Raw genomic sequence first — 24,845 nt, 5'->3', positions numbered from 1 at the left:
TGGCATTTCAAACATGATGTTACAGTTCCTTTTAAGATGGGCCATACTGGTGCCTGGGTGAGAAAATACTTTTTCTATTATATTATCAAGCTGTCCTCCCCTAAGTGCTGTTGTTCATGCTGTTTCCTGACCAAGGAGGGGATCATTGCTTCGAGGACCAGCAATCAGGCGTTGCTGTCTGTCCACCACTGATCTTGATGGATCAGGTGTCCCTCCTGTGTCCACTGTTGCTCTTCCTCGCTATACGAAGGGAATTCTGGGACGTCCAGGCCTACAAACAGGACCAGGGATTCTACCTTCTCTCCAGCTGCTGCTTGCCTTGCTTCCACATCAGCAGCATGGTTTCCAAGTGCTATGGTAGAGTCCCTATTCTGGTGTTCTTTACAGTGTGTATCAACTAAATGACTAGGATAACAAACAGCATCTAGGAGGCATTGCATGAGGTTGCCGTGTTTGACCGGGGTTCCTGCAGCGGTGAGGAGACGTCTCTCTCCTTCCACAGCTGATCATATGTATGCAAAATACTCCAGAGGTATTTGCTGTCTGTATAGGGGGTCAGAGCTCTTCCTTCATCAGCCTCTAGGGCCCTGACATAGCTCTGCTGCTTGTGCTGGGAGAGCTCCTGACAGCACCACCTCCCCCCTTTTGTCAACCACCGCCCAACCTGTCTTCCTTATCCCATCTTCCACAAAGCTGTTGCCATCAGAGAACCAGACATAGTCACTGAAATCTAACTCCTCGTCTCTGAGGTCAGGCTGTGCTTTGGTCTGCAGATCCACTGCTCCAAGACAATCCTCTGGGGTTCGGACAATGGCTTTCTCACAGAGTCTATGTGTCTGTAGGTAGGTGGCTGGGTTCCACCTCTCTGTCCCACTCAAGGAGACCTTTCCTGTTTCTAGCAGGAAAGCTTGGATTTTGAGCAGCCTCCCTGAGGTGATCCATACATGGCCACGGGATTATAGCAAATTTCGGATGGCATGGTGTGACACAACTTCCAGCTTGCCTCCAATAGTCAACTTTAATTACTTGGTGACCAGGATGAATACAACAGCTACAATTCATAGGAACGCTGACCATCCCCTGGCTGTGCCATCAAGCTGCTTGCTGAGATATCCCACCACTCCCGGTCCTGCTGATTTGAGGAGGACTAAGATGCCAAGCACCACACCCTGTTTTTCATATGTAGAATCAATAGGATCCTCCAATTTCTGAAAGCCAGAGCTCTGGGGGCTCTGTAAGGCATGCTTTCAGCTTCCTTACTCCAGCTGTCACTTCTTTCTGGCTAGGCAGAGTGGGAGCCCGGGCTTTTCCTGCTGTTTGCAATATTCTACAGGGGTTGAATGTATGTCCCATGCTCCCAGATCCAGAGGCAGCAAAAGCCCATTAATCCTAGAAAGGACCTTTCTTTCCACAATCTGTGCCTTTTTCTTTGAGACCCAATAGTCCCTTTCAGCTAAGAAATTCAAGAGAACCACAGTCAAGTCCTGACACTGTTCTTGATCCGAATAGGCTCCTTGGGGTACAGGGGCATTTTCTCCTGTATTACATCTGGATACGAGGACAGCAAACTTGGTCCTAGTGTGGCTAGGAGAACTTTTGACTTGGGGACTGCTTCCTACAAAATCTGGGACCTGTACCTTTCCATCCCCATTACCTGAACCTCCTTCTCTCCCTTCAGGAGAGCCTGCCCCCTTTACATGCTGAACCACATCTAAGATCATTTTCATGTAAAATGCATCATAGTCCCTTTTTGGGACCTACGTATCTGAAAAAATCCAGATAGTTACTAATGATCAGCTCATCAAAGGTTCCCTCTGGCAACCAGTTGGCCATGCCCTGGAACCTGTCTAATGGCCACATTGTTTGGCACATCCATACCAATTCCTTCTTTTTCCTCCCTTTACCTAACACATCCCAATGTTTCAAGGCTATTTCCAAGGGAATCTGACCGTCATTAGAGGCCCTGCGGGAAGAATACTCATTTCCCTGGCTGGACTTTCTCTATTGTCCTTACTCTAATGAATTCCAAATGCGACTATCACACCACAATCACACACTCACGCTGCGGGTAGCCTAGCTGTCACCCTTCCCAATACCAAGACAGAGGAACCCTGGGCCACCCCGGGAACAGTTGTGGAACACACAGTCTCACATTCAAGCCGCCAAAACAAGATCTTTTCAGGCCTCAGAATACTCACCAAAACCACCACCACCTTTGAAGATCCGATGGTCCCTCAGGCAGGTGGGATGTCTGTTGAGTCTGGGAATGAGATCCTGAGCCAGGCTGTTTGGCAGACCAGACACGGCAGGAGACCTCCACGTTCAAAAAGGAACGATGCCGGCGGGAGGTCTGCAACTCCCTTGTCTCTCCCCTGATCAGCCACAACTTAAGAATCTCATTCAGTCAATTCTCAGAGAGGTGATAGAAAATGGTTTTTGAAATCACCTCCTTAAGCCAATTTAAGTGCTGCCCGCATTCTCCACCATTCTGTGAACCAGACATAAAGAAATCTGGAAGTGTTAAAACACTCTTGTACCAGCAAGCATGAGATTTGACCATACACAGACTCAAGAGAGAACAAGCGCTGTTTATTTTCGAATGGCCATTCGGGTCCCCCAGGCACGAGGGACCCCGATCAAACAATGCAAAGAACTTTTATTACTTCTAACCACAAGGAAATAAGGTTACAAAAAATATCTATTGGCAGACAATTAGGTAAGGGGGTTTGACTACAGAGTCTTCTACCTATAGGAGTTCAAGAGGGGCTGGTTTTTCTAAGTATTACTCTTGAGCAGTTCCCCCGCCTTGGGTTATTCTAATTTTGATAGCAAACCGTTACTTTTCAAGAGGAAACAAAATACACAGGATATCTATGGTTTGGCCGATATTAACCACAAACTCAGCCATCTGGGCTGCAAACCGTTGCTCGGTGCTCCAGACCCGCATATAGAGAATAACAGGATATTCTGTGGTTTCTGTAGGAACAGGTGTTCAAGATAAGCAAGTTCCCAACTTACACGAAGAAATTCATTTTCTGTTAATTTTTAGAAGAATTGGTGTCTGGGGTCTTTGTGAAGCGTTCTATAATCAATATTATCAGCTCACAATTTCCTTGACAAAATATTCTGAACGAAGTCTGTGGTCACTTGTTTTCATTCAAAAAGCCTGCTGTCCTGTTGAGGCAACTCTTTACTAAATGCCTATTCGTGGTAGGTACGGGTGGAAATAAGAGGCAGCATGTTCAGGGAATCACACCATTATATGAAAAGGGAGGGGGAAACTTTCCTTAGTGATTTCTTTTTTATTTATACCAACAATCCTGTTTTAGGAGGTTTAAGAAGATTTTGGCCTTGAATACTGTGTATAGGGAGAGGAAAAACCTGAACTGCACCTAACCGTTGGCCAGAGCTGATCTCAAGTACCATAATGACAATTCCAGCACAGCTCATCTAAAACACAACTGTGAGCCCAAAAGGAAATCCAAACCACTCTCTCCCTCTTAATGTTGATTCCTTCGTGCCAGGCAAAGAGGGCCACACAGTTCTAGACAACTAACATTTTGTCATGTAGTGGCTTCAACATAATGGAGTTTAATTGGTAAACAATTGAAGAGAACATTTCTGCAAAACACATGGTGTTTGTTTGACCTGCGGTTTCTCTCTCTCTCTCTCTCTCTCTCTCTCTCTCTCTCTCTCTTTTTTTTTTTTTTTTTTTTGCAAAAATGAGACTAAATAGTGCGTGCATAACAAAGGGGACAAATAAATTAAGGAGAAGAGCATTCCAGATCCAAGCTACAGTTCATCAGGGAATGTTATTAAACTCTCAGGTTCAGCCCTCACAAGCTGGATGGACATTTCATCCAAACAATCTGCTTTCAATAAGAACTACAGACAACATGTACTTTGTGGTACGGCTGTAAAGCTTGCAAAGCCAGCAAATAGGTTCTATGAATCACAGAATACTGATGGATATACCAGTGCAATTGTACAAAAACATGGTGTTACACTGGCATCTCCTCCCATGCATCTTTTATAGCTAGTGCGATGTGTCACATTCCAAATACTCTGAATGGGTTATTCGTTTTTTAAACCTGTTCTCTAACACCAAGGTAGTTACAACTGACTTGTTTTTGATTTCTAACAAAGAAAAATTACTTCTAATCAGAAGCAGCATGACATATGAAAGCATCGATCAGTCTGAATCCTCACTGAACAGATTCATGGCGTCCATGCTGTCACAAAAGAATAAACAGATGCTTAAATAGTTGCATAAAGACATGAAGAAGCATGATCCATTTTGTTTACAGTCACTGAACCAGAGACGCCTACTAAACAAGGAAAATCAAAAGCAACATTAAAAGTGTGGAGTTTTCCAATTAATTTTGTCTGATAAGGGCCTTATTTATGTTTCATATTAAGCTGTTAAGGAGAGGAAAAGACAGAAAACAAGTACATCTCTGTACAGTGGTGCGTCGCTTGCAATCACAAAAGCGATCGCTTTGCGATGGTCCCTATGGGTTTTTTTCGCTTTGCGATGAACGCGGGGAAGCAATCATGGCAAAGCAACCCTTTTTTAACAGCTGATCGGCGGTTTCAAAATGGTCGCTGGGAAAACAAAATGGCCACCCGCTGTGTTTCCTCGCTTTAGAGGCACCGAAAATGGCCGCCCCTATAGAGGATCTTCGCTTAAAGGTTAGTTTTTAGCCCATAGGAACGCATTAATCACATTTTAATGCATTTCTATGGGCTTTTTAATATCGCTTAGCGATGAAATCACTTAGCAACGTTTTTTCCAGAACGGATTAACGTTGCTAAGTGAGGCGCCACTGAATATAAATGCATCTACTGTCTGAAACAGGTCACTCACTATGGTGGATTTAGATCAGCGATGGAAGAAGTCACTCAGCTTGACTCAGAGCTGTTCCATAACCACCAATGCAATGCCATTTGTCTGATTTACTGTTGAAGAATTTTGAGTATAATGTTCAAGAGTATCTCTTCCTTCTCACCAGGTCTCCCATCAGCTCCACCTGCTTGCTTCCCTACTCACTTGGCTGTAGCAGTAGGAGGGAAAGTTTGCTTGATGCTTTAGCACAAGATCTCCCTTGATGGCTACCAGAGCACCATCACCACATGTTGGGACCCCCAGGAAAGGAATTTTTTTCCCATTGCACTCCAGTCCTTCATTTATGAATCAAATGCCCTGAAAACTTCTTGTCCCAGAGATACACCCAAGCCCAATACAAAGTAGAAAGGAACTTTTGGGAAGAGCAGTGTTCATTTTGTAATGCAAGCAAATATTGCTACTGGAAATAAAACAAACAGTTTCACTTACACTTATGAACCTATTATGAATGGTTATGATATTCTGTTCCAACAAATTTCTCTGTGGCTTTGGAAGTTATCTGGCTTTAGTTGCAAATAGGCATTAACTGATAGACCATTATTTATTTTCTTTTATTGGGCCTGTGCCATTTGCTGTGGTTTCCAGATTGTCTTCACCACAGTGCACATTGTGAATTAAAGTGAATAAAACCAGTGAATAAAACCAGAAAAATAACACTCCTGAGGTAAGAATTGTGTCCATTTATTATAATATACTGCAAAAATCAATCCTTCTTTGATCTCTTACTGGATCAAGACATTGGAGCGGGCAAATGAGCACTCAATGATCACATACATATTCAGTAGCCTGAAAAGAAATAAATCACCAAAGGAACTATTTCATGCTACAGAGCTGGAATCTTGTCAAAATCCTAACAAGAATTTGCCAGCAAATATGGACATGAAAGAACAGTCTACAGATGGAAAATATTCAATATATATTTCAATTCTGTAGAACAAAGATGCCAACAACTGGAAAAACTATAGGACAATCACATTTATTTCCCATGCAAGCAAAATGATATTTAATATTTTACAACAAAGACTTTCACAATATTTGGTGCAAGAAATGCCAGATATTCAAGGTGGATTTAGAAATGGAAGATGCACTAAACCTTATATTGCAAATAGGTAATATCAAAGAATATTGGAAGAAAATCAGTTTGTGATTCACAGATTATTGTCAAGTTAGTGATTCATGGACTGAGTATATAGATAATCAAAAGCTGTGGATTATTTTATATTTTATATGTCAATGGGAAAGTTGCCATTTGATTATCTTGAAGCAAAACCCATACTCTGGACAACAGGCTATGGTTAAGAAAGAATGTGAAGAAACAAAATAGTTAACAAGCTGTAAATACAAAGTTACATTTTATCTCTTTGTCTGTTCAGTCTATAAGCAGAACACACTGTGTATAAAGCTGGTTTAAACTGAGATGAAGGAGGATTGAAAATTGGTAGAACAAACATTAATAATTTAAGATATGCAGATAATACTATATTAATAAAAGAAAAAAGCAATTACTTGAAACAACTACACGTGACAGTTAAGAAAAGAAGTGTGAAATCAAGATTACAGCTGAACATTAAGACAATAAAAATGGTGACCAACTATGAAGAAGTCAGAAGATTGTCTGTACCTTGGTAAATCAAAATAGAAACTTCAGCCAAGAAATCTAATGAACAGTAAGTCAACTGATTTATTGTTTGTTAGATTTCTTGGCTGCCTTTTTTATTTTGATTGACCAATGTATAGAAATCTTCTGATTTCTTCATAGTCGGTCACCATTTTTATGGAGGAACTAAGAAAGACACTTAAAATGTAAGCAAAATTAAAGAGAGAAAAGGCAAAATACCATGGCATTTTAAAGGTTGACAGATTTATTTCAACATTAATTATTGTGGATTAAAATCTACTTCTTAATTCTAACTAAAACATATAAGACGAAGGTGAAGATCTTCGATAAGATGGATTTCTCATATATACAAATGAAAAAAGCTAAAAGGAAAAAGTGAATCAATTTAAAATGTGATGTTCGAGAAGAGCTTTACCAAAAAAATAAAAAAAAAGACAAATAATTGAGATCCAGATCAACAGCCTAAAATCTCACAAAAAGCTAAAACAGCCAAATGGTAGCTATCATACTTTTAACATATCATAGGAAAGCTAGATTTACTGGAAAAGATGATAATATTAGGAAAAGGGGAAGACCTAACAAAACATGAATTAAGTCAGTAAAACCATAGCTCTGAGATCTCAGCAGGGCTATTAATGACAGACTCTTTTAAAAGTCTTATTTATTTATTTATTTATTCAATTTTTACCCCGCCCCTCTAGACAACGTCTACTCGGGGCGGCTTACAAAAATTAAAACACATTAAAACAATGTAGAAAATAACTAGCATAATTATAATTAATACAGTGGGGTCTTGACTTGAGAACTTAATCCGTATTGGAAGGCGGTTCTCAAGTCAAAAAGTCTGTAAGTCAAGTCTCCATTGACCTACAGTGCATTGAAAACCGATTAATCCCGTAACAGGCCGTTTTTGTTCCATTTTGGTTTTTTTCTGGTCTGTAAATCAAATCTCAGTCTGCAAGTCAAACCTAAATTTTGCGGCCAGAGAAGTCTGTAAATCAAAAAGTCTGTAAGTCAAGCCGTCTGTAAGTCAAGGGTCCACTGTACTATCCAAGATGGCAACATTAAGAACCAGAAAAAAAGGGGGGGGAAACTTAGGTGACTGGGGGGGAGGCCTGTCTGAATAACCATGTTTTTAGTTGGTTTTTGAACACACCCAGCGAGGGTGCCAGCCGAATTTCAGTGGGAAGTGTGTTCCACAGCCAAGGAGCCACCGCCGAGAAGGCCCAGTTTCTTGTTTTCTCCTTCCGGGCCTCCCTCGGCGTCACTCCCCTCAGCCGTCCCTGCTGGCTATGTCGGGTGACTCGGGTAGATCTGGGTGGGAGGAGGCGATCTGCCAAATATTGAGGTCCCAAACCGTTTAGGGCTTTATATGTAATCATTAATACTTTGAAGTCAATGCGGAAACGAATAGGTAACCAGTGCAGCGCAGCCAGAGTGGGGGAGATGTGCTGATATTTTCTCATGCCACTAATAACCCTGCCTGCTGCATTCTGGACCATCTGGAGTTTCTGCATGAGCCTCAAAGGCAGCCCCACGTAGAGTGCGTTACAATGGTCTAATCTCGAGATTACGAGCGCATGGACTAGAGTAGTGAGGGCCCCCCGATCAAGATATGGTCGCAGCTGGGCAATCCGCCATAGATGAAAATAGGCAAAACGGACCACGGACGCCACCTGGGTTTCCATGGTTAGTGCCGGGTCCAGATGTATCCCCAAGCTGCGGACCTCACTCTTTGTGGCAAGGGTCTATAATTGCCAATTTCGTCCGCCGCCAGATTTGGTTTCTTTCTAATGGGCCTAATGAGTGTCTCCTTGACCCATTAATTATTGCAGTGGCCAATTCAGTTGTTACCGGCCTGGCTGCTTTGATTAGCCAGGCCGGGCAAGGGTCGAGAGAAGAGGTGGTGGCCCAACAGCGATCAAGCGCCTTGTCTACCAGCTCTGATGTTACAGGCTGAAAAGTATCGAGAATTACCGGGCAGGACGGAGCGCTGGACATCTCTGCTTGATCCATTGTATTTAAAAAAGCGAAAGGTCACAGCGGATGGCCTCCACTTTAGATTTAAAAAACACTGCAAATTGGTCAGGTGAGATGATAGAAGGAGGCCCTTCACCCTGGCCAATTCCAGATAGATCGCGAACTATACGGAAAAGTTCCGCCTGCCGGTTGGAAGCTTCGCTTATCCGGTCAGCGACGTAAGCTCTTCTAGCAGCCTTTACCTTGGCAAGGTAACGGTTAGTTGCGATCCTGACAGCAATCTTATTGTAAGCCATCAGTTCCTTCCTCCAAATGCACTCTAGCCGTCTCCTTATTCGCTTCATCACTCGTAGATCCTGACTATACCAGGGTCCTGGCCGAGCTCTACTCCAGAGAGGGAGTTTGGGTGCGATCGTGTCAACTGCTCTAGTGGCGGCAGAGAACCAACCATCAACCAGGACTTCAACAGGAGCGCCAGACAGTGCTGCTGGAATCCCTCTCATGGTATCCTGGAATCTCATGGGATCCAGTAACCTTCGAGGGCGGACCATCAAAATAGGTCCCTGCTCCCTGCAGGGGGGAAGTGCCATTGCGAGGTTACATTTTATCAGGTAATGGTTTGACCATGACAAGGGGACTGACACAAGGTCAGTCACCATCAGACCACGCTCGCTACACTCGGTAGAAAAGACCAGATCAAGCATATGGCCACCCGTGTGTGGGGCCGTTGACATGTTGGGACAAGTTCAAGAAAGCCATTAATTCAGAGGTCATTAACTCAGAGAAGTAACTTGATGACCCATAATGACAACACAACCTATCAGAAATATGATAGTACAGAACGTCCATCACTGAAACTTATTTGATTTTATATGGCTGAGTCTTACCATTCAAAATGTGAAAAGCTAACAAGCAGAGGATACTCACGGCATTCCTTTTCATCACTTTCATCAAAACAGTCTGGCAACCCGTCACACTGCCAGGCTCCTGGGATACAACGTCCATTACTACACATGAAGTTTCCAGGAATATTGCATTCATTTGTGAAGTTATTCCAAGGCAACAGCTGCCCTTCTGTAACAAGAAAAGAGAAAGTACACAATGGTAAGATATTGGGGGAGGGGGGAAGCTTTCACTCTGGAAGTACAAAAACAAGGTGTAGCTAAAACAAAACAAACAAACAAACAAAAAACCCAGGAAGGCAGGCAGGCAAATTAAACAGTGAAAAGGGGTAAATTTGGCATAGTCCGTTTTGCCATGATTTACAAGAGACTCATACAATGCCTATAAAATTGTCCCTCCTCCTATTAGCAAAGGAATCCATCAAACCACAAGGCCTTGCACAAATAGAAGGACATTATTTTTTCTTGTTTTAATTACATTTAGTTTACATATAAGAAAAACAAAAATATAAACGATGCAAAGCAATCCACCACAGGGACCATCTATTAACACAATACATACATATATTTTACACAAATGTTTCATTTATCTTTTAAAATCCCTTCCAAAAATACATTTCTTGTCTCAGCTTTCCTTTATACAATACGGCATTTATAAAGTACTCTCGTATTTCATTAAATTTATTGATCTTTTTCACTCATTTTTGTAAAACTATCAGATGTCAGTTTATCATTAACTGCAATAGGACATTATTATATACAATCCATAAAGACTATCTCACCTCAGTTCTGCTCTCAGACTCACACTGGACTCAGGATATTCTGATTTAAGTTACAGAAAAAGCTTCTAAGTATCTAGAACATTTTCAACATTAACAAGGAAGTTAAAGAATAAATATCATTCAATGCTAAAATCCTCTTGCTTAGCTGCTCCAAAATAATAGTTTTAGAAGAGGTAGCCTTATGAGTCTGTGCTAGCATATGAGGCAAAAACAAAAGAAAAGTTTTTAAAAAAAGACAAAAATGTGGCACCTTAAAGACTAACTGCTATATTTTAATCTGAGGTTTTATGGACAAATCCACTTCCTCAGACATAAGAGTAGGAGTACATGGCAAATATTTATGTCTGAGGAAATCATTTTGTTCACAAAAGCTCACATTTAAATATAACACTTAGTCTTTAAGGTGCCACAATATTTTTGTCTTTATTTTTTATTCTTATTTTGGTTTTGCCTGATATGCTCCAAAATAAGGAATCACTGAGTCACAATATACAATAATGTCTCTGATGACTTCTTAACTTAAAGCAATTCACCTACAATAGTTATACTATTTGTGTTATACCACTGTATCTAGGCAGTAAGATTAGGGTCAATATTACATCTGGATTCTAATGCATATAACCTGCTTCTGAAAACTGAAAGGTCAGCATGAGTCTCCAAAACAAACTTCCTGCGTGTTCCTGCTCTGGTTATTGAATGTGTGTGCTTTTTCTGCTGACTAAAAGATAAGAAGCCTTAAACATTTATGTCATCATAAAATTAACTGCCATAAACTGCAACTTATATTTGCTGATTTTGTTCTGAAGGGTAACACCAAGTTTCTTCTGACACTGAGCTTATTTGTTCTAAGACAGGCAGAACTTATTTGTGCATGTTGAACCAAGATAATCTTGGTCCAGAACTAGATATTTTGAGTGGCAGCAGCTCTCTACAATTTTAACTACAGATATTGTACATGATATCTTAAATTCTTATCCAGGAGAATATCTGAGTGCAAGATCTACATTTGACTATGCACCTGTTCTTACAGCAATAATTAATGAAACTCAGTTAAAACAATTGCCATGTGACATACTGAAAGATAATTAATAAAATAAAGGCTAAAGCTGCTTACAAAAGAATTAAAACAGATACAGATTTATATATAAGTAAAAATAAAATATAGAATAAACTGAGAATATTTTTGCACTGCATCAACTCCCTTTGTGAAGGAGTGAAATAAAACTTAATAAACTAATCAAAATGATCAAACATGCAATGTTAAGGTTTGTCCCCACATGTATTAAACCTAGAGCCCAGATTATGACTCAATTATTATCTCTGTAAATATCACAAAGCATTATTTAAGAATTATTGTTATATGCCATCAAGTCAACTTTGACTTATGACAACTTCTTCCATGTACTTCTAGATACAAAGTACATCAAAATGGTTGTTATGTTTTTTTTGGGCTCTTTGGCCGTGTTCTGAAGGTAGTTCTTCCTGACGTTTCTCCAGTCTCTGTGGCCGGCATCTTCAGAGGACTGGAGTAGGAACTCTGTCCATGCTCTGTTGTTTGTCGGATAGTATTTATAGCTGTGGGAACGGCTTTTGTCTTTTTTCAGGAGATAGGGTGATCAGCATGTTTTTGTTGTGATGAGGGAGGGGGGAGAGGAAGAGATTATCTGTCACTGTGATTGATGGGTGTCATTTGCTGGTCTTTTTTGTGCAATGGTCTCTGGCCCTTGTGGCTGTGTAAGAGTTTGTTGACCTTTCGCAGGTTGTATTTTTCACAATGGGGCGCCAGGCCGGATTTAGTTTCAGGCCTTCTTCTTTCCTGTTGAAGTTTTGTTTGTTTATGGATTTCAATGGCTTCCCTGTGCAGTCTGACATCATGATTGCTGGTGTTGTCCAGTACTTCAGTATTTTGAAATAGAATTTCATGTCCAGTTTGTTTTAGGGCATGTTCAGCTACTGCCAATTTTCTGGTTGTTTTAGTCTGCAGTGTCTCTCATGTTCTTTGATTCTGGTGTGAATGCTGCGTTTTGTGGTTCCAATATATACCTGGCCACAACTGCAAGATATCAGGTATGGTTTGCCACTCCTTTCTTCTGATGGCAACCTTGGGTTGTGCGGCTTGTCCAAGGCTACACAGGCTGACTTTTATCTCAGTAGGGAAATCTAATAACATCTGGCTAATGCACTGAGCTATTCAGTCAGTTCAGAACTTAAGAAGAACATAATTGAGGGGGCAATAACTGATTTAAAACAATTTTTTAAAAGGACATATATAATATCTGCAACAAAAAAGCCCACCTAAAATAATACTATCCTAAGAACTTCTATTCAATTTATTAAGCCCCATGTGCTCTGCCATTCTTCATCAAGCAGCCTGTTTTGTTTTGGATATAAGAAGAATTTTAACACACTTTATCACTTTCTGCTAATAATTCAGCACTACAGTTTACAGCATTTGCAAACAAAAGAATAACTACTGACAACTTTGTCATAGCTACTGATGTTCGTCTGATATTCCCATAATCCTTCTTGACTAATTTAAATTCTCCTGTCTGCTATCGTTTATGTCATCTGCTGACTATTGAAGCTATCAAGTTCCTTAGGAAACACTCACGTCCAGCTACACGATGCTCTAATATTTACTTGCCAAAACTACAGGGTGGCAGTGTGAAGCGCCCCTATGTGTCCCCAGGTTATTTCACTAGCCTGAGGCCCATGACATGTTCCCTCTTTTACACTGCCACATTTTGACCTTTAATTAGACAGATTGAGGTCCCAGCTGTGAATAACGTTGAACAAAACAGGTTTATTGGTTACAAATCACATAAACAGGCTCTTCAAAGACTTAAAGTATTCAGTAGTTTAATAATAAGTTGTTTCACTCTTCGTCATCGTCGTTTAGTCGTTTAGTCGTGTCCGGCTCTTCGTGACCCCATGGAGCAGAGCACGCCAGGCCCTCCTGTCTTCCACTGCCTCCCGGAGTTGTGTCAAATTCATGTTAGTTTCTTCGATGACACTGTCCAACTGTTTCACTCTTAATTCTCTGTAACTCTTAACTCCGCCATTCTCTCCATCTCTCACAAACTTCTACTTCAGACTCTCATCTCTGACTCTAACTGACTTCTCACGTCAGACTGTCTCACAATCTTTCTCTAACTCCCTGTCTTCCTGACTAACTCCTCTTCTTTGACTCACCCCTCCCTTCTGGTTTCTTTGGCTCTGCCTCCCAACAGCTCTCATTGGTATATGCAAATAATCTACCACATGAGCCAAAGCAGGGTGATTGCCACAGGCAGAAACCAAAGTACAGTAATTCATATTTGTTCACAGAAATGCTTTCCATTTCATCTTAATGTAACAATGGAATGCCTGAACTCCAGTATCCAGAACTGGAGAACCACTGTAATATCAAACTTAAGGTGTTGGGGTTCAAACCCTACAAACATTTTGTATCACAAAAGACCCGCTGGCTGGGAGGCACTTCAAAATGCTGTTACAAACAGTGGGGTGAAATCTTTTCTAACCAAGGAAGTCGGCAATGCTCCTTGGGGTGTTTCTGCACACTCTGGGAAGACTTACAGCGTGAAACCATTCACTCTTTATGGGTAGAAGACACTCATTTTGTCCCACAGTCAAAATCTAGAAGTAGTCATCAATGACTTCTATCAAGATGGGTTAGAAATAAACCAACCATTCTCAGGAAAAACAGCTTATGCAGACACACCCTGACTCGCTTACTGTGATTTCTTTCTTCCATGCTTCAAGTCAATGTCTTCTGGTAAGAACGAGTTAAGATTCTGAGCTCAGAGTCTGTCCTGTAAAAACCAGCTTGGTGTAACAAATAATATGCCAGACTCTGAAATCACTTGAAACAAAACATATTTCAGTGGAGCTCATGAATTCATTCAGCTGTGAACCATCAAACACTGACTGATCAAGTGGTATGATATTATATGTTTGTACTGGCATTTTATTTCTTTGAAATAAATAGGACATAAATGGGATATAAGCAATAAACAGTTTTATTTCAACAGGACATTGCTGTCACCAATGTTTTTATTGAAATAAAACATTTCCCTCTCTCTTCCCCATCCCCCTGTCCACATGCACAAGCACACACACAAAACTGTTTTAACAATGTAACTATTAATTTATGGCAATTCATTTGAAAATCAGGCTTGAAAGTTTATTTGAAAAGATCGATCGATCGATCGATCTATCGATCTATCGATCTATCGATCTATCTATCTATCTATCTATCTATCTATCTATCTATCTATCTATCTATCTATCTATCTATCTATCTATCTATCTATCTATCTATCTACAGTGGTGCCTCGCATAGCGAGGTTAATCCATTCCGGATTAACCTTCGCTATGCCATTTCCTACTCCACCTGGAGTAGGAAATGGCAAGCCACTCCAGTATCTTTGCCAAGAACGCCCCATGATCAGAAACAAAAGGCTAAAAGATATGACGCTGGAAGATGGGCCCCTCAGGTCGGAAGGCGTCCAACATGCTACTGAGGAAGAGTGGAGGACAAGTACAAGTAGCTCCAGAGCTAATGAAGTGGTTGGGCCAAAGCCGAAAGGACGCTCAGCTGTGGACGTGCCTGGAAGTGAAAGGAAAATCCAATGCTGCAAAGAAGAATACTGCATAGGAACCTGGAATGTAAGATCTATGAACGTTGGGAAGCTGGAGGTGGTCAAACAGGAGATGGCAAGAATAAACATCGACATCCTGGGCATCAGTGAACTAAAATGGACAGGAATGGGCGAATTCAGCTCAGATGATTATCATATCTACTATTGTGGGCAAGAATCCCGTAGAAGGAATGGAGTAGCCCGCATAGTCAACAAAAGAGTGGGAAAAGCTGTAATGGGATACAATCTCAAAAATGATAGAATGATGTCAATACGAATCCAAGGCAGACCATTCAACATCACAATAATCCAAGTTTATGCACCAACCAGCATTGCTGAGGAGACTGAAATTGAACAATTCTATGAAGATTTACAACACCTTCTAGAACTGACACCAAAGAAAGATGTTCTTCTCATTCTAGGGGACTGGAATGCTAAAGTAGGGAGCCAAGAGATAAAAGGAACAACAGGGAAGTTTGGCCTTGGAGTTCAGAATGAAGCAGGACAAAGGCTAATAGAGTTTTGTCAAGAGAATAAGCTGGTCATCACAAACACTCTTTTCCAACAACACAAGAGGCGACTCTATACATGGAAATCACCAGATGGGCAATATCGAAATCAGATTGATTATCTTCTCTGCAGCCAAAGATGGAGAAGCTCTATACAGTCAGCAAAAACAAGACCTGGAGCTGACTGCGGTTCTGATCATCAGCTTCTCATAGCAAAATTCAAGCTTAGACTGAAGAGATTAGGAAAAACCACTGGGCCACTCAGGTATAATCTAAACCAAATCCCTTATGAATACACAGTGGAAGTAAAGAACAGATTTAAGGAACTAGATTTGGTGGACAGAGTGCGTGAAGAACTTTGGATAGAGGCTCGTAACATTGTCCAGGAGGCAGCAACGAAAACCATCCCAAAGAAAAGGAAATGCAAGAAAGCAAAGTGGCTGTCCAACGAGGCCTTAGAAATAGCAGAGAGGAGAAGGGAAGCAAAATGCAAGGGAGATAGGGAAAGTTACAGAAACTTGAATGCAGACTTCCAAAGAATAGCAAAGAGAGACAAGAGGGCCTTCTTAAATGAACAATGCAAAGAAATAGAGGAAGATAACAGAAAAGGAAAGACCAGAGATCTGTTCAGGAAAATTGGACATATTAGAGGAACATTTTGCGCAAAGATGAACATGATAAAAGACAAAAATGGGAAGGACCTAACAGAAGAAGAAGACGTCAAGACGAGGTGGCAAGAATACACAGAGTAATTATATCAGAAAGATTTGGATATCCCGGACAACCCAGACAATGTAGTTGCTGACCTTGAGCCAGACATCCTGGAGAGCAAAGTCAAGTGGGCCTTAGAAAGCCTGGCTAACAACAAGGCCAGTGGAGGTGATGGCATTCCAGTTGAACTATTTAAAATCTTGAAAGATGATGCTGTTAAGGTGCTACATTCAATATGCCAGCAAGTTTGGAAAACTCAACAGTGGTCAGAGGATTGGAAAAGATCAGTCTACATCCCAATCCCAAAGAAAGGCAGTGCCAAAGAATGCTCCAACTACCGTACAATTGCACTCATTTCGCACGCCAGCAAGGTTATGCTCAAAATCCTACAAGGTAGGCTTCAGCAGTATGTGGACCGAGAACTCCCAGAAGTACAAGCTGGATTCCGAAGAGGCAGAGGAACTCGAGACCAAATTGCTAACTTGCGCTGGATTATGGAGAAAGCCAGAGAGTTCCAGAAAAATATCTACTTCTGCTTCATTGACTATGCGAAAGCCTTTGACTGTGTGGACCACAGCAAACTATGGCAAGTTCTTAAAGAAATGGGAGTGCCTGACCACTTTATCTGTCTCCTGAGAAACCTATATGTGGGACAGGAAGCAACAGTTAGAACTGGTCATGGAACAACTGAGTGGTTCAAAATTGGGAAAGGAGTACGGCAAGGCTGTATATTGTCCCCCAGCTTATTTAACTTATATGCAGAATACATCATGCGGAAGGCTGGACTGGAAGAAACCCAAGGCGGAATTAAGATTGCCGGAAGAAATATCAACAACCTCCGATATGCAGATGATACCACTCTGATGGCAGAAAGTGAGGAGGAATTAAAGAACCTTGTAATGAGAGTGAAAGAGGAGAGTGCAAAAAACGGTCTGAAACTCAACATCAAAAAAACTAAGATCATGGCCACTGGTCCCATCACCTCCTGGGAAATAGATGGGGAAGATATGGAGGCAGTGTCAAATTTTATCTTCCTGGGCTCCATGATCACTGCAGATGGAGACAGCAGCCCTGAAATTAAAAGGCGCCTTCTTCTTGGGAGGAAAGTGATGACAAATCTTGACAGCATCTTGAAAAGCAGAGACATCACCTTGCCAACAAAAGTCCGAATAGTCAAAGCTATGGTTTTTCCTGTCGTGATGTATGGAAGTGAGAGCTGGACCATAAAGAAAGCAGACCGCCGAAGAATTGATGCCTTTGAATTGTGGTGCTGGAGGAGGCTCTTGAGAATCCCCTGGACTGCAAGGAGAACAAACCTATCAGTTCTAAAGGAAATCAACCCTGAATGCTCACTTGAAGGACAGATCCTGAAGCTGAGGCTCCAGTACTTTGGCCATCTCATGAGAAGAAAAGAGTCCTTGGAAAAAACCTTGATGTTAGGAAGGTGTGATGGCAAGAGGAGAAGGGGACGACCGAGGATGAGATGGCTGGACAGTGTCTGCGAAGCAACCAACATGAACCTGACACAACTCCGGGAGGCAGTAGAAGACAGGAGGGCCTGGCGTGCTCTGGTCCATGGGGTCACGAAGAGTCGGACACGACTAAACGACTAAACACAACACACACACACATGCTGAAGCATCGTTGAACAGGCCAGGGATTTCCATTGGAACGCATTAAACATGGTTTAATGCGTTCCAAATGGGCCAAATACTCACCGTTCAGTGAAGCTTCTTAATGTCCGGCAGCCATTTTCGCGCCCTCGCCTCGCTTAATGAGGGCGCGAAAACGCTGCACGTGGCCATTTTGGGCCATTTCCGGGCTTCCGGCAGCCATTTTGGCCGCCGAACAGCTGATTGTCGGGCTTCGTTTTGCGAAGATCGGTAAGCGAAACGCTTACCGGTCTTCGCAAAGCGAATTTTCCCCTATTAGAAAAACGTTAAGCGATCGCATTAGCGATCCGAAAAAACGGATCGCTATGCGATTTCGTCCTTATGCGGTGCGCTCGTTAAGCGAGGCACCACTGTATCTACCTATCTATCTATCTGGATAAGCAACATGATTGTCACAAATCAACAATTAAGATGAAAAGCAAGAGAAACTAAATTAACAATACATATCTTCCTAAGATGTAAGAACATGTCCAGAAAATAGCAAGGTATAAGGAATACAAAAGAGAAGAATGCTAACTCCTAAAGAAACTTAACATGAACCACAAGACAACACACACTGTCTACATACCCTTAACAAAGAAATGTAATTTGGACCACATGACAAAGTTGTCTAGTAAGAATTGCCCAATTTCCCTCAATGTGTAATTTTTTTCCAGTAAAACTAAAGCTGGAAGGTGGCTGAATAGTCATCAAGTCTATTTGCCTGCTGAAGCAAGAGGTTACTTTCCCCATATGCCTCTTCTTTGTGATACACCTACTCCAAGTTAACACTTCTGCCAGAATTGCAGCCGTTCACAAATGGCCTCTTGGAATCCTCTGTACTTGTGGGCAGAGAAACTATGGGGTCAATTTCACTTAACCTTTTCAATGGAAGAAGAAATTCTCCAACTGTTTCTCAAAACTAAGATTGCAACTAACTGTGGCAGTGACCAACTTTGTTAATTTTTTTGTGAGCATTTAGGGGGTTTACCTTGACACTACAATTGGCAACAGCATCACATTCTTTAGCATTCTTGCTTTTTAAATTATTATTATTATTATTATTGTATTTTTTATTTTTGCTCCCTATGTAGTGCTGTCGGTCTTGTGTTAATTTTTGTAAGTTGTGGTGGTGGTGGTGGTGAGACAGCCCCCCCCCCCCAAAAAGGAGGGGAGATATTTCAAATATGTTCTTTCTAAGAAAAAATGTGATTTGAGAAATTTAGGCTGGGCACTCGATTTTTTTTTCAGGGTTAAGTACCTTTCCCAAAGTGTTTCAAATGTTACAGTTGAGAGGGCTCATTGCAGACATTTTGTCTTTTCAGCAAAGGATGATTACAACTACTTTCCTGCAAGCGCTGCAGGAGGATAAAGTGAGGCAGGTATTGTTTCCAGCTCCAGGGAAAAGGAGAAGGTAATGCTGGGTCATACCGTATTTTTCGGTCTATAAGATGCTACTTTTTCCTAAAATCATTACACTAAAAATTGAAGGGTGTCTTTTACACGGAAGTAAGCTGAGATCACTGAGGAGAAACCAAAACGGCACATACCTTCCTTTGCAAACAGGCTTCCTTCAGTCATGAGGCTTAATTTCCTATAGTCAGGAGACTTTGCTTCTTCCAATCAGGAGCCTTATGGAACTGACGTCAGCTGACCCTGAACAAACAACTGGAACACACCTCCTTGAAGGTGGAGCCTGTAGGCTCAAGATTCAACAGAGACAAAATGTCCAATGTTCTGAGCCCAGAGGCTGAATCCTCAAAGCTGTTTTCTTAATTTTGGGGTTAGAAAAGTGGCGGGGGGCATCTTATAAATGGGGGCATGTTATAAATGAAAAATACAGTAATTTGTCATCCATATTCTCAAGGACTTTTATTTCTCCAAGGAAAAGCCTTCAATTTTATTGTCAGGCCCTTTAGAATTTATTTTAGTGACATTTTGAACTTTCATGGCAAAGTGACTGAGGGTGCTGTATTTGTTTGTTTTTCCTTCTAATACCTACCTCTTTACCATGCTGTTATCTTCTCTGACTGCCCACGCTGCCTGACCTGAAAAAACTCTGTAGAAGGAGCAACGTGCAGTGTTTTTCCCTGGACTTTAGTTAGAGTGTGAGAAGCTAAGAAGGCTTTAAGCCATCACAGATATGACTGTACAATGAATGCTTTATTGTTGTTTTGACTGCTTTGGTCACTCAACTTGCACAAGATTAAACCATAAGTACAAATCGTATAATATACCTGAGCATGGTGCCAAACATAATGCTAGCAGATTAAAACATACAAATACACTGTACAACGAATGCCCATAAGTTTACACAATATCCTACCAATATGTAGGGTAGGTAGAAGAATCTTGAGCCTTATCCATGAGAATTTCTCTGGCATTTCTCGTCCCCCAAAATTGTATTTGAATGACCTTTCCCTTCCATCAAATTGAAAGAATATGGTTGGAATTTTCATGGGATAAATTTTCAGAACAGAAAACGCAACAAAGATTTGATACGTCAGAACACAAATGTGAGTCAGGACACCTAAAACAATTTAAGTGTGTTTGTTACCTTCCAAATTATTTCAACATATATCCTTCAGTTCGTGGGCTACATTTGTGGTCCCCAACCTTTTTGGGACTGTGGACAGGATGAGCCTCTGAGGAAGGCGGGGCACCCCCCAGTTCCCTCCGGCACATGCGCACTCTCAGGTGCATGTGTGAAGTGGTGGGGGAGTGCGTGCCTGCCTGCCAGCGCCAGTTTGAGTGCTCCCCCACCACTTTGCACATGCACAGGAATGCCTGCAGGCCCACTCGCCGGTCCATCCCTTCGCACGGGTGCATGTATGAAAGGATGGTGGAGTGCTCACGCTGGCACTGGCACACGCACGCATACGCAAAGCAGTGGGGGGAGGGGAGTGTGTGCGGGGGGAGGTCTGTCTCCGTGGCCCGGTCCATCTCAGTCCACTGACCAGCACTGGGCCACGGACTGGGGGTTGACAACCTCTGGGTTACATCACACTCATATTTTATCTCAAAGGTGGCTGCATTTGAAACTCTGCCCTAGGGATTTATTCAAAATTCCAAACCCATATTATATGCTTTCTGAATGTTTCCTCCAATGTGCTGACACATTATACACCCTTTACAAAATCTCCACTGGCCAAATAGCTCAATGAATCAGAGGTAAAAAAAAACCCCAGCCTGTGTAGCTTTGGGCAAAGCACACAGTCCAGGACAGTGGCTCCCAACCTTCGGCCTCCCAGAAGCCTTCACCACCACCTCTGCTGGCCAGGATTTCTGGGAGTTGAAGTCCAAGAACATCTGGAGGCCCAAGGCTGGGGACCCCTGGTTCAAGACACATACGCACTGCCAAAATAAATGCTCTATAACTAGAAAACCATTGAAAGGATCCACATAAGTCAGAACTGACTCAATGGCATGTAATTATTGTAAAATCTCCACAATACCTCCAAGAATCATTAAACCCATGGATGATTCTGCCTTGTTTAATCCCACTAAAAACTGCATGGCTGGGATTCAAGTTGGGGATTCTTGATGAAATCTCCAGCCTCAGGTCTTAGCTGTTTCCACAGCAGCTGTTGCTTCTACTTGGACAGAGGAAAAAAAAATATACAAAGCTCACAAGGCCTCTTAAATAGACCAGATAAAACAGAGAACATGTTTCAATGCAAAATAGGTTTTCATGGAGGCTACAGATGGCAGCAAACCAATATAAAGCTCAACCCAAACCAAAATGGCTGTAGTAGTTGGGAAGGCTGGAGGTTTCCTGCTTATATAAGACACTAGCTTAATACAGTTGCCTAAAAGGATATTTCTATCACCATGGAACAGAAAATAAGCTGCCTGACAGAAAGGCTGCACGTTATCCAAATAAAAATGTGTTTTTACAAGCCAACCAAGGACCGGGGGGGTGGGCAGGGGGGTAAGATATACTAAACAACCATACCTCTGATGCACAAGACATCAAAAGGTATAGATGCCACTGATCTCACCTGTACCTCCTCCAAAAAAGCACAACAAAACATACCACAACATAACTCATGAGAGCCAAATCTCTCTCTTGGCAGGCTCTTTCACTGCTCTCACTAAAACATGCAGATCTAAAGCCCTTCAATCTGTTGGACTAAAACTCCTGTCATTCCCACTGGCAGACCTGGCAAAGGAAGAGCTACACATCCGGAGAGGTGCTGGTTGGCTAAGGTCTATACAGAACATGGAGCAATCTCGACTTCTGTTGCTTCAGAAGATATGACAAAACAAAACGGATGAAAATTGCAGGTGGGGAAGTTTCTTCAAACCATTAGGATAAACTTTCAAACTGTACAAGAATTCATAGGACATAGTGTTGAGGATCCGTGAATTGTTATATAAGGTCAGACAAATAACATGGTTAGAGAATAGAAGCAAATTTACAGATTTATTACTGTTGTTTTTAAATAATGTAAAAATTATGAAGTACATGGATTATTAATAAGCGAACATCCTCCATAGCGCTGCCATTTTCGGTGCCTCTAAAGCGAGGAATCAGTTGCTAAACATAGTGGGCGACCATTTTGTTTACCCAGCGGCCATTTTGAAACCGCCGATCAGCTGTTAAAAAATCATCGCTTTGCGATATCAGTGCCCGAAGCAAGGAACCGATCATCGCAAAGAGAAATTCCCCCATAGGGAACATCGCAAAGCGATCGCTTTTGCAATCACAAAAATGCGTTGCAAAGCTATTTCATCGTAAAACGAAGCGATCGCTATGCGAGGCACCACTGTACTGTCGGGTATTCTGTGCATAAGTAAGTAATGTGACATACATGCATTTGTTTCTAAGGAACAGCTTCTCATGGCCAGGCTCTATGAATTGTTGAAGTTAAAACTCATTTTGGGAATATAGTTACTTTTACTACAATCCACTCCTTATCTGTAGGCATATTTACTTATCTAACCCCACTTTGCCTTAAATAAAGTTTTGAGCCATAAACAGCACTAGAACTTGTTCTAAGACACACAACTTCCCCATTGCTCAAGATTTATTGGAGTGCACGATTTTCCCAATTCCTTATTCATGGATTACCTTCAAACGCACGTCAGGCAGAGGAAAATTACAACTAAGAACTATACTCAAGGTTGCATTTAACAGCTTTATTTATACATAATACTAACCAAAGAAAGAAATGGTTGACATTTCATGGAGTGGGAATACATGATCTCACAGCATGGTCTTAAAACACAGTATCATATCACACTTGGAAAATTACTACCTTTATTATTTTTATAAAAAATCAACATTAATAATACGAATGTTGATAATAATTCATTAAATACAAAAGGCCATATTAATTTCTCACCTTCCCATATTAAAAGCATAGCCCATTACTCGTAAAATTTATTTCTACCTTGCAGAATTTTGTTTTATACTACAATAATAGGTAAAATTACTAGGGCCATATTCCACCATAGCAGTCTCAGAAAACACTGGCTTTATATCAGAGACTATGTCCTCTGAAGAAACATAAATGTTTATTCCCTTTGGTTTTAATGAGATCAGGGCAGGCAAAATGCAACCAGACATTTTAGGGGCCCCGAGCATCCCCCACAAGGCCCCCATTGAATGTTTTCGTTTTTTAACAAGAAAAAGTCGACAAATTAAAATACATAAAGTTAAAATACTTCTAGAACTGACACCAAAGAAAGATGTTCTTCTCATTCTAGGGGACTGGAATGCTAAAGTAGGGAGCCAAGAGATAAAAGGAGCAACAGGGAAGTTTGGCCTTGGAGTTCAGAACGAAGCAGGACAAAGGCTAATAGAGTTTTGTCAAGAGAATAAGCTGGTCATCACAAACACTCTTTTCCAACAACACAAGAGGCGACTCTATACATGGAAATCACCAGATGGGCAATATCGAAATCAGATTGATTATATTCTCTGCAGCCAAAGATGGAGAAGCTCTATACAGTCAGCAAAAACAAGACCTGGAGCTGACTGCGGTTCTGATCATCAGCTTCTCATAGCAAAATTCAAGCTTAGACTGAAGAGAGTAGGAAAAACCACTGGGCCACTCAGGTATAATCTAAACCAAATCCCTTATGAATACACAGTGGAAGTAAAGAACAGATTTAAGGAACTAGATTTGGTGGACAGAGTGCCTGAAGAACTTTGGATAGAGGCTCGTAACATTGTCCAGGAGGCAGCAACGAAAACCATCCCAAAGAAAAGGAAATGCAAGAAAGCAAAGTGGCTGTCCAACGAGGCCTTAGAAATAGCAGAGAGGAGAAGGGAAGCAAAATGCAAAGGAGATAGGGAAAGTTACAGAAACTTGAATGCAACTTCCAAAGAATAGCAAGGAGAGACAAGAGGGCCTTCTTAAATGAACAATGCAAAGAAATAGAGGAAGATAACAGAAAAGGAAAGACCAGAGATCTGTTCAGGAAAATTGGACATATTAGAGGAACATTTTGCGCAAAGATGAACATGATAAAAGACAAAAATGGGAGGGACCTAACAGAAGCAGAAGACGTCAAGAAGAGGTGGCAAGAATACACAGAGGAATTATATCAGAAAGATTTGGATATCCCGGACAACCCAGACAATGTAGTTGCTGACCTTGAGCCAGACATCCTGGAGAGCGAAGTCAAGTGGGCCTTAGAAAGCCTGGCTAACAACAAGGCCAGTGGAGGTGATGGCATTCCAGTTGAACTATTTAAAATTCTGAAAGATGATGCTGTTAAGGTGCTACATTCAATATGCCAGCAAGTTTGGAAAACTCAACAGTGGCCAGAGGATTGGAAAAGATCAGTCTACATCCCAATCCCAAAGAAAGGCAGTGCCAAAGAATGCTCCAACTACCGTACAATTGCACTCATTTCACACGCTAGCAAGGTTATGCTCAAAATCCTCCAAGGTAGGCTTCAGCAGTATGTGGACCGAGAACTCCCAGAAGTACAAGCTGGATTCCGAAGAGGCAGAGGAACTCGAGACCAAATTGCTAACTTGCGCTGGATTATGGAGAAAGCCAGAGAGTTCCAGAAAAATATCTACTTCTGCTTCATTGACTATGCGAAAGCCTTTGACTGTGTGGACCACAGCAAACTATGGCAAGTTCTTAAAGAAATGGGAGTGCCTGACCACTTTATCTGTCTCCTGA

At 41.5% G+C, this 24,845-nt stretch overlaps 1 protein-coding gene and 1 long non-coding RNA gene across 3 annotated transcripts in view; one reads left to right on the top strand and one right to left on the bottom strand.

The window, feature by feature from the left end:
- Positions 1–24,845, bottom strand: part of LDLRAD3 (low density lipoprotein receptor class A domain containing 3) — a 204,357-nt gene that overhangs the window by 124,561 nt on the left and 54,951 nt on the right. For both annotated transcript variants that reach the window (XM_072985951.2, XM_020814118.3), the window contains exon 2: positions 9,432–9,578. In XM_072985951.2, the coding sequence (XP_072842052.1) occupies positions 9,432–9,578 (147 nt within the window). The remainder of the gene's footprint in view (positions 1–9,431; positions 9,579–24,845) is intronic.
- On the top strand, positions 3,228–9,913 carry LOC140702635 (uncharacterized). The gene is made up of 2 exons (XR_012081869.2): positions 3,228–6,490; positions 6,838–9,913. It is a non-coding gene; the product is annotated as an uncharacterized LOC140702635 (long non-coding RNA).

Source organism: Pogona vitticeps, chromosome 1 (assembly GCF_051106095.1).
Source record: "Pogona vitticeps strain Pit_001003342236 chromosome 1, PviZW2.1, whole genome shotgun sequence".
In the NCBI taxonomy this organism is placed as follows: domain Eukaryota; kingdom Metazoa; phylum Chordata; class Lepidosauria; order Squamata; family Agamidae; genus Pogona; species Pogona vitticeps.
Note: the sequence above shows the minus strand (reverse complement) of the source record. Positions and strands in the feature narration are given on the sequence as shown.